General features: G+C 44.7%; 1 protein-coding gene across 1 annotated transcript; it reads left to right on the top strand.

Moving 5' to 3' along the window:
• The first annotated feature begins 1968 nt into the window (after nucleotides 1-1968).
• LOC143034786 (serine/threonine-protein kinase pim-3-like) lies at nucleotides 1969-2505 on the top strand. The gene has a single exon (XM_076201133.1). The coding sequence runs from the start codon at nucleotides 1969-1971 to the stop codon at nucleotides 2503-2505; it is 537 nt and encodes a 178-aa protein (XP_076057248.1).
• Nucleotides 2506-10000: the final 7495 nt, after the last annotated feature.

Here is a 10000-nt window from a genome sequence, read left to right as displayed (position 1 = left end):
GGTTGAACGCGATATTTCGTGTAGATGTATGTAATTCGAGCATACAAATATAAGAAAATCGTACTCAACTTATATCTCTCTTGATAGCGCATTGGTTTAAGTCACTGTAACTTTGTTACGGGTTAGCTGGGTTCGAATCCTCGGCTCGTCCACGTTTCAATTTCCAACAAAATGTCTCCATCGAGCGATTCTTCAGTCTCGATTGCGATGGCATGGAATTAAAAGTTGTTTGTGGTTGAATAAAAATATCAATTGATCGCTGGGAACCATTCAGTGTAGATGTATATGTATATATATATATATATATATATATATATATATATATATATGTACAAAACAAATCTCTAAGCACGTGACAACAAGACTTGCAGAAACCACTTGGAAAATAAAAAAAATTAATACCAAACGTTTTCGTCTATTCAAGATGATGTCTTCAATAGACGAAAACGTTCGGTATTCATTTATTTTATTTTCCAATTGGTTTCTGCAAATATATACATATATATATATATATATATATATATATATATACATATGTGTATATAAATATATTTACATATATATATAGATATATATACATATATCTAAATATATATATATATATATATATATATATATACATATGTGTATATACATATATATATATATATATATATATACATATATATATGTAATTATATATATATATTGTATATACATGTGTGTATATACATATATATATATATATACATATATATACATACATATATGTATATATATATATATATATATAAACGTGTGTGTGTGTGATGTGTGTGTGTGTGTGTGTGTGTGTGTGTGTGTGTGTGTGTGTGTGTGTGTGTGTGTGTTTTGCCCCCGTTAGGCAAGCTTATTCAGACGAAGAAACCTTCCGGCAGTCAAAGTGTCAACCCTTTGTGAAGTAAGGTGTTTCCTCTTAAATGAATAAATTGTCTTGGAAGGAGCAAAATGAGAAAGAAAACGGTAATCACGAATACGTATTCAATATCTGTTTACATCATTCAGAGAAGTTGTTTATTTATTTGTTTATCTATTCATTCATCTATTCATCTATTCCTATTCATTTATCTTGATATATGGGTGCTTATTAAAAGGACTTTGAGCGGGTGCTTGAAAAGACTCCCGTCATGTTAAGCCTGAGACTATAGGAGTGGCACCATCATGGAAGGCGCTACACCAAAGGTTTCTCATAAAACACTGTCTCTTGTTGCTTGTCCACTGATATCATAAACGGGGATATGTTTATCTTGGACAAGAAGAACAAGAACAAAAACAAGTTACAGCGAAGACATATCCGAGCTGACTTCGCCGTGATCTCTCTGAACTCATTATTTCCGTGTTAAAGACTCGAACCATAGGCAACAAATGATGACTCTCTCCCTCTCTCTCTCTCTCTCTCTCTCTCTCTCTCTCTCTCTCTCTCTCTCTCTCTCTCTCTCTCTCTCTCTCTCTCTCTCTCTCTCTCTCTCTCTCTCTCTTTGCATCTGCATAATTGGGAATTTTTTAAAGAGAAAATAAGGTTTTACATGTAGATACAAGCTTATATTAAAGTGTGTATTCGTATGCGCAATATGAACTACAGTCAGTACAGGTGTTTACTTTAATGAGAACAAGAACAAGATACAGCGAAGACATATCCGAGCACTATGAACCTGGAGCTGACTTCGCCGTCATCTCTCTCTGAACTCATTATTTCCGTGTTAAAGAGTCGAATCATAACCAGCGAATGATGACTCTCTCTTTCTCTCTCCCTCTCTCTTTGCATCTGCATAATTGGGAATTTTTAAAAGATAACATAAGTTTTTACATGTAGATACAAGCTTATATCAAGGTGTGTATTCGTATGCGCAATACGAACTAGTCAGTACAGGTGTTTACTTTAATGTGTGATGTGACTTTCATTCATGACAAGGAATTGGGACATTCTCAAACAAAGACTCTTGGGAAAGGATGACGAAGCTGAACGAGTTCGAAGTGCAGGAGCTATTGGGCAAAGGAGGCATCGGCTCTGTCTACCGAGCCAAGCGGATCATCGATGGCCAGGAGGTCGCCCTGAAGAAAGTGCCCTTGGCGCGGATGAAATCATATAGACGTCGCAACGGGAAGAAAATCCCGAAGGAAGCTGCGCTTCTGAAGAAGGTGCAGAAGGTGCCCGGCGTCATCAAGCTGTATGATTATTTTATCGCCAATGATAATTTTTATATGGTAATGGAACTTATTCCGTCGTCCATGTCGTTGTACGATTATATAGAAAACGACAACGACCTATCGAATGTAGAAGTCCGAAGACTCTTCAAAAACATTGTTACAACTATAAAAGGATGTTTTGAAGCCGCGGTCTCCCATAAAGATATCAAGCCAGAAAATATACTGCTCTTCAGGGACAAGAGTTCAGGCCAGCTTGATATCAAGGTAATCGACTTTGGTTGCGGAGAGCGCATTACGAGTTACAAAGGAACGGACACAGGCGGAACTCGAATTTACTAGCCTCCAGAATACATCAAAGGAGGCGAGTTCCTGCACATGCCCGCAACAGTCTGGAGCCTGGGCACTCTTCTTTACTACATGGTGTGCCGCCGTGATCCTTTCTACACAGACGCCTCCATATGTAGGGCCAGTCCGTCATTCCCGAAGAACGTTCCGAACGTCTGCCGGGACCTAATAATGCGATGCTTCGCAAAAGACCCTTGGGGCCGCCCATCACTCGACGGAATACTGTCCCATCAGTGGTTGGAGAATGAATCATCTTGCCTCTCCTTCGAAAAGGACGGAAAGACGGATTTCACTACCGAAGTGGAGCTCGAAACCGCTAACGTCGCCCGGAGAAATCCTAAAAGGAAAAAACGCCCGACGAAACCAGAAAACGTCTCTCTGACGACAAAGAAGAAAGGAAGGAAAAGAGACCATTCTGAAGAGGATGACATGCCTCGTGGGAGAAAGAGGCGATAAAAATGATAATGCGCCCACTACAGTAATGAGACGACGGCTTGAGAGTCTTTGGACTTATTGACTTGTGCCACAACGGCCATTGGAAAAAAAAGTATGTTGTTAAGAAAAAGAAGATCCCTAAGGAATAAGTTAAGTCGGTGCCAAGTCATTGGGAAAAAGTCTAAATCTGTTAAGAGAAAAGCAGAGAAAGGGGGAAAGCTGCAACATGTGACAAGATACAAGAACTTTCCAAAGGTAAAAAGTGCCAAGTTCAGAACTGGAGAACACATCATGCCCTTTAGAATTCTGTGGAAACTGACAACTGTCTGGTTCAGCCCAACCAAAGCAAGACATCGTGAGAAAATGGGATTTCCAAGAAGTTTGAAATAAAGGGCATTAGTCCCTCAAACGGCAGAGGGTTTCCCTCAGCTGAATAAAAACGTTTGGCGATGCTTTCAATATACAAAAACCCGACCACCTCTGTTCATAAAGGATCGCCGTCGTTTAAAGGCTCATTGAGATGGTGTTAACCCTTAAGCCTTGTTAAGATGGGGCTACTTTAGTAGCCGCAAGGGCTAGCGACTTGAAAACTACTCCTCTACATGCACAGTGTAAACGGAAAGTTAGTTAACTTGCCTCAAAACTATCCTAGTGACAGCATTTACTTGATGGGGACGTCACCTTGCAGCTAGGACTAGCGGCTACTAAATTAATCCCGTCTCAACGAGACTTTAAACAATGTAGTTCAATTCGATTAAATAAACACCTAAGCAAGATACTGTAATGCCTGCCATTTGTTTTATATTATCTGTTTATTCATTTGTTATTATTTGTCTGTTTATTATCATTTGCTTGATTTTCATTATTTATAATTTATCTGTCTGGGGTATTGGCTGCTCCCCGTCTGGGGTATTGGCTGCATGTTATTGTGAAAAAGTAGCATGCAGTTGATACTTTAGTGTCTATATGGGGTGCCCCTATGGACCAGAGCCACACATCATTTTGCTTGTGATAGAGGAAAACTGTACATAGAAAAATTATGACACTTTTATACTACGACTGTCCCCCCGTTATGCTGTCCCCCAACCCCTTGTTACTGTCCTGTACCATTTCTCTGAATATTCATTTCTTTTTTTCGCCTACCTACCCTGTGGTGGGGGAAAAGAATACTGCCACCAAGTACAGTATTTCCACTTGAGTCGTAGAAGGCGACAAAAAAAGGGACGGGGGATGGGATTAGGAGTCCTACTACCTGTAGCCCCGAAAGGGGGCATTCCTAAGAAAGAAAGTAAAGGCATAAGAGGGTCTGGGAGCTTTCCAACCAGTACCTTAAGGTTTGGGTCTTTTAATGTGCGTGGATGTGGTACAAATGAGAGTAAAAGGGAAGAGATAAGTAGTATTTTGGTGAGAAGAAAGATGGATGTACTGGCTTTGAGTGAAACTAAAACTGAAAGGAAAGGGCAACTGTGACTTTGGGAGTGTAGCTGGGAGGTACTCAGGAGTGAAGAGGGGACGAGGGAGAGAAGGAATGGCTATACAAGTAAGTAGATGACTAGTCGGTTGATTGGCGTCCCATTTTGGACGAATCTGCGAGCTGTATGTATCCCTGGATATTCCTTGGCATGAGAGGCATCGATGCTGACAGGGTATCGAGTGAGGAGGTATGTAGGGAATTTCCGTGGTCTTTCCGTGGAGTCCTGGATGACTAGGCGTAAAGATAATATTTCCCCAATCGTGATACTTTTAATGATGTTTTGTCGTTGTCTTGAAACATAGACGAAACGAGATGTAATAGCTGACATCTTCACCTCAGCCACCTCTCGATCTAGATGGAAATATTTGGCAAGGTTGGAGAGCCACCGAAGTTGTCAGGGAAGGATAATTTGACATATTTCTCTCTGGGAGAAAAGGCAGAAGCCTGTGACGGCGAAGTATAGGACGAGGTTAGGGGGGTAGGGGTGGGAGATGGTGTGGTATCATAAGTTTGTGGCTCTGTCACTGGATTTTTCTTCGATGATTTAGCAGCAGCAGGAGAAGGTGGTGGGCTGCTATTATTAGAGACTTCATTTAGAGTACGTTTGGTGGGGGTAAATGGCTGTGGTGCAGAATTGCCAGATATAGGAGAATTTCCTTGAGCGTGATGATTGTAAATCGTAAGCGGGGGTCATATGTTATGGGTTTTCATCGTCACTCATAGCGAGATCGGCTTCAACGATGGCAATAGCCTGTGGCCCTGAGTAGTCCATGATTACCACATGTTAAGATTATTCACAGGAGTTCAGGATTTATGAGGCAGTATGCGGGGAGAGCGATTCATCCATGTCGTCACAAACCTCTTACTGCGCATGCGCAGACTTGGCCGCCCCTGACCAGGAAGGTCGGAGGGATAATGTTTTCACAGTTATAGACTAAATTAGTTAATGTTCACACACCGTGATGACAAAAAATGGTAGAGGTGGTCTTATAATATCTCACAGCGCACAACGAAGGGTTGGAACACAATAACACTGCCGGAATTCTAACAAAGAGCACGGAGCTCAAAACTGTAGGACCGGTCACACGCCATATTTGTTTTCCTTCCGAGAGAGAGAGAGAGAGAGAGAGAGAGAGAGAGAGAGAGAGAGAGAGAGAGAGAGAGAGATTTGTTTTAATAGATTTATTACGCCCGTGGGCGGCAAACAATAGTACATCTATCACAGCATTGTGTTAGAGGACATGTCATATATTATATACATTCTTTAAATGGAGACATAATACAATAATCATTCAGGATTCCCCGAAATGGTGATGGCGGGATAGTGGTACTATGTAAGTGTTTACATATAATCATCATGCCCCGTCTCCGGGGAATATTGTCTGTCACTATGGGTCACTGGAGACAATAATACCAAGGGTGTTCGTATTACGACGGTTACGCAGCCCGTACGGTGATCACCGTGGCATATCATCCGGCTAGGAGCCCCGTCACACAAGTCGACTCCCAAGTCCGAGCCGAGCACTGACATATATTGTGCCTTCGTACTGGTCTTGCGTCGGCGTTACTTGTGGCGGTTGGGTAGGAGGTGGTCGTATGGGGCGCGTGACGTCCATGACGTAGGTATAGGCTGCCTTGGAAAGATGGTCCACCGATTAATAAATTCATTGCTTCTGAGGGCGACAAACAATAGTATATTAGTCATATTGTTATGGAAAGAGATACAAAAGGAGGTATGATTGGATTTAACAATCAAAATCCCCCAAAATGGGGGTGGCGAGCTAGGAGTGTATCTAAGTTGTCGTCACTAAGTAAATGTTTACATACAGTTATCACGTCTTGTCTCTGTGGAATACTGTCTGTCACAATGGGGCATTGGAGACAGTAGTGTTCAAGAGTGTTGGCGTTAGGGCGGTTACACAGCCTGCATGATGAGTAATGTGGCATATCTTCCGCCTGGGATATTTGCCACACAGGTCGATATCCGAGTCTGAGCCGAGCACTGACAACATTGTGTCTCCGTACCATGGGTCCGCGTCGGCGATACTTGTGGCGGCTGGGTAGGAAGTGGTCGTGGTGTTGAATGGAGACACTGGTGGCTCGTTCCGCATCTCTTCGGCGTGTTGTTATGGTGTGAGTGGCTGCGTGTATTCTGTTTTTGAGGCATGTGAGAGAGGGTACTACGCGTTCGTTATCTAAGACGAAGGCACAAGCTGCTTTGGCAATACGGTCCACAGTGTCGTTGCCAGCAAGGTCTACGTGTGAAGGCATCCATACGAGAGATACGGCCATAGATGCTTCATGAACAACGGCGAGTTGGGTCAGTATGGCCTGTACAACACGATAGTAGTTGGGTCTGGGTGAGGAGAGGGCGTGTAGAGCTGGTTGGGAGTCACAAACGATCACACCATTTACGTTACAGTCTACAAGATATGTTACTGCGTCGAGGATTCCGTGTAGCTCACAAAACGTGGAGCTTGATGTGACAGGTAACCTGCGGCCAATCCATCCAGCTTCCACAGGTGGCTGTAAGGTGGGTGAGTACATGGCACACGCTGCTCTTCCATCAGCCTGTACTGAGCCATCCACGTAGATGACATGAGCTGCGGGGATCTTTGAGGATACGCTGTCGATGGTCTCTAGTGCTAGTTGCTTTTGAAGTGCAGGAAGGTCATCTTTGGAGGTTGGTGTGAAGGTGACGTTAGGGAGGGAGATTCGCCACGGGGGCAAGTCGGGTTCAACCGTTTCTTCAGGGACGTGGATGTCAAGGTTTCTAAGTGTGTTGCACACTGTAGTGACGAGGTTGCGGCCTCCTGGTCGAAGTGGGAGGCGGGGTGCACTGTCAGGTTCGAGCGACGCTCTGATGGTAGCAGTAAAGTTTGGGGACAGATAGGGCGATCGGAGGCATTTTACAGAGAGAATGGCCATGTTAGCATATATTCTCTCTACAAGCGAGGGTAGACCAAGTTCACTTTGCATGTTAACGATGCGAGTCGAAGGAGGGCAACCTAAGATAAATCTCATTACTCTATTTTGGAATTTTTCGAGAGGTTCCAAAGCTCTCCTGGGAAGTTGACAAAGGGCAGGTGATAAGTAGTCAACGAGTGATCGAAGAAATGTGGTGTATAGAGTTCTGACCATTGGTAATGAGGCGCCGGTGGAATTTGTGGCAAGCCACTTGATAGGGTTAAAACGGGCCTGCAGACGATCAAGGAGATCATTAACAAGGGGATGGATACGTTGTCGAGTCGGTATGGCTGGAGTGATCCGGGCTGGTACTCCAAGGTATGTGTACTGTGTGCAATGAGGGATAGCATCACCTCCCATGTTGAACGTCGGTAGTGCTTGGAGAGTACGAGATGAAAATATTCTGCTCTTCTCAGGGGAAATGATGAGACCACAAGCGGTAGTTGACGTATAGAAGCCATTTAGAACGAATTGGAGGTCAGCGGGCGAGTTGGAATGGATGCAGATGTCGTCCGCGTAGCAGAGAAGGGTTGTACCGGGAACGTTAGGAAGAAGTGAGAGTAAGCGGTGCATCAAGACGTTAAAAAGAAATGGACTTAGTACGCCACCTTGCGGGGTACCGAGTTTGAACTGCTCGTAGGAACTGCACACACCTCGAAAGAGAACCCGTGACTTCCTGTTACTCAGATAACCTCGAATCCATCGAAGGAGGTTTCCTTGCACTCCGAAGGTAACCAGCTGGTCAAGAATTATTTCATGGTTGGCTACATCGAAAGCACTTTTGAGGTCCAGGAAGGCAACTACGCTGGTGGGAGAGAGGCGGGTGTAGAGCTCAGTAAGGCAGTGGTGCGTACTTCGACGTGGGAGGAAACCATACAGCTGCGGGGAGAGTTGACCTTGTAGACGATTCATGAGCCGGGCAAGGATGATACGTTCAAGCATCTTGCTGAAGCATGAAGTTAGGGAAATGGGCCTGAATTTATCAGTACCTGGTTTCGGTATCGGAACAATCGTGCTTAAAGTCCAGGCTGCAGGTACATGTCCACGAAGGAGGCAGAGGTTGAAGAGGCGAAGGAGGGGGTTGCCAGGAACTTCCAGTAGGAGTCGGAGCACTTGGTATGTAATGCCGTCATCCCCGGGGGCAGAAGTTTTTGTATTAGCCATGGCTAGTCGTAATTCATTTTCCGTAATCGGGACGTCGTCTTCTTCATCTGGGTGGAGAAGAGCAGCCATTAGGTGGAGATTACGGGTGTTGCGACGAGTGGAGAGTGCCTCTTGGATATGCGTAGGAAGATTGTTAGTCTGTGACTGTGACGACCATAAAGTAATGAGGTCTTGGACGTAGGCGTCTGGACTGTGATGGAGGGCGCTGGGAGGTTGCTTCTTAACGACCCTTTTTACAAGGCGCCACATGGTCGCGATACTAGTCTGGTGATTTATGGAATCAGTGTATTTCTGCCAAGACTCTGTGTAGGCACAGTTCTGGAGGGCGACCATATTATCCCGTGCTATTTGGTACTGATGTAAAGAATCAGGTGTGGGTTGCGTCTGAAAAGTATGACCAGTAGTCTGTGTAGCTCTCTCCGCTTGGATAATACGGTGGTCCAACGTCCATGAGTGAGGTACAGGGCGGCGTGGTAGGTGAGCTTTGGTTACATAGCGGCTGTAGAAGTCGTGTGTGGTATTCACTAAGGACGTGTATAGTGCGTCGGGGGATAGGAAGTCAAATGTGGGAAGGAGACTAGAGATGTACGAAATATACGTAGGGCAATATTTAGGAGGAATGGATATACGGGTCCGGTGATGAGGAGTTGGAATCCGAGACGGTATGGAGTAGTATAAACTAAGAGCAATATGGTCGGAGAAGAGAGAAGGAATTGCTTGACAGGCGACACGGGATGGCACGAGGCCAGACGTGATGATGTGGTCAACTGTGCCTCCACGTGCATGTGTGGCTCCACCAGTTTCCCATCGTGTGAGTCGGTACCGATGTATGTAGTTGAGTAGAGGGATTCCACTACGGTTGGGGACAGGGGAGGCATCACCAAGAGCAGGATGTCGAGCGTTGAAATCCCCCATATAAATCATTCCACGATTTGTAGGTACTGGGAGGGCAACAAGATTAATAACACCAGGGGCAGAGTATACGTTGCAAAGTCGAAGTTTACCATTGCCCACAGTGACTTCAATTAACTGAAAGGTCATAGTAGTATCCCTGGAGCATCGAAGGAGCTTGTGTGGCATGGATGCGTGGACGTAAGAAATGAGGCCATTCCTGGCTGGATGTATGTACGAGACATAGCCAGACAGCGTAGGTGCTGTGTCGCAAGGCTGAGCACCACCGGGAAAGGCTTCTTGAATAAATATTATCTGGGGGTGATGGCGATGGACATATGCCTTGAGTGCAGTGAGTTTCGTGTTATGGCGTATTCCGAAAGCATTCCAGGAGATGACGTGAAGCGATACGAGATCAGAGAATCTTATTACTATGTGCTTTGCGAGAGCCGGATGAGGTTGGTGTTTGAATGTGGGCGCTGCCAGGCGGAGCATGGGTATAGGAGTTCAAAGGCGACGAGAGCTTCTCTAGATGGGAGGCAACTGTATCAAGTCGCT

The sequence above is a fragment of the Oratosquilla oratoria genome, chromosome 18 (assembly GCF_046742065.1).
Source record: "Oratosquilla oratoria isolate Oo_2021 chromosome 18, ASM4674206v1, whole genome shotgun sequence".
Taxonomy (NCBI): domain Eukaryota; kingdom Metazoa; phylum Arthropoda; class Malacostraca; order Stomatopoda; family Squillidae; genus Oratosquilla; species Oratosquilla oratoria.
This window is presented reverse-complemented; position numbering and strand designations above follow the sequence as displayed.

What these genes read in the sequence shown, in the direction of transcription:
- LOC143034786 (XM_076201133.1), top strand. Translation starts at nt 1,969, where the DNA reads ATGACGAAGCTGAACGAGTTCGAAGTGCAGGAGCTATTGGGCAAAGGA.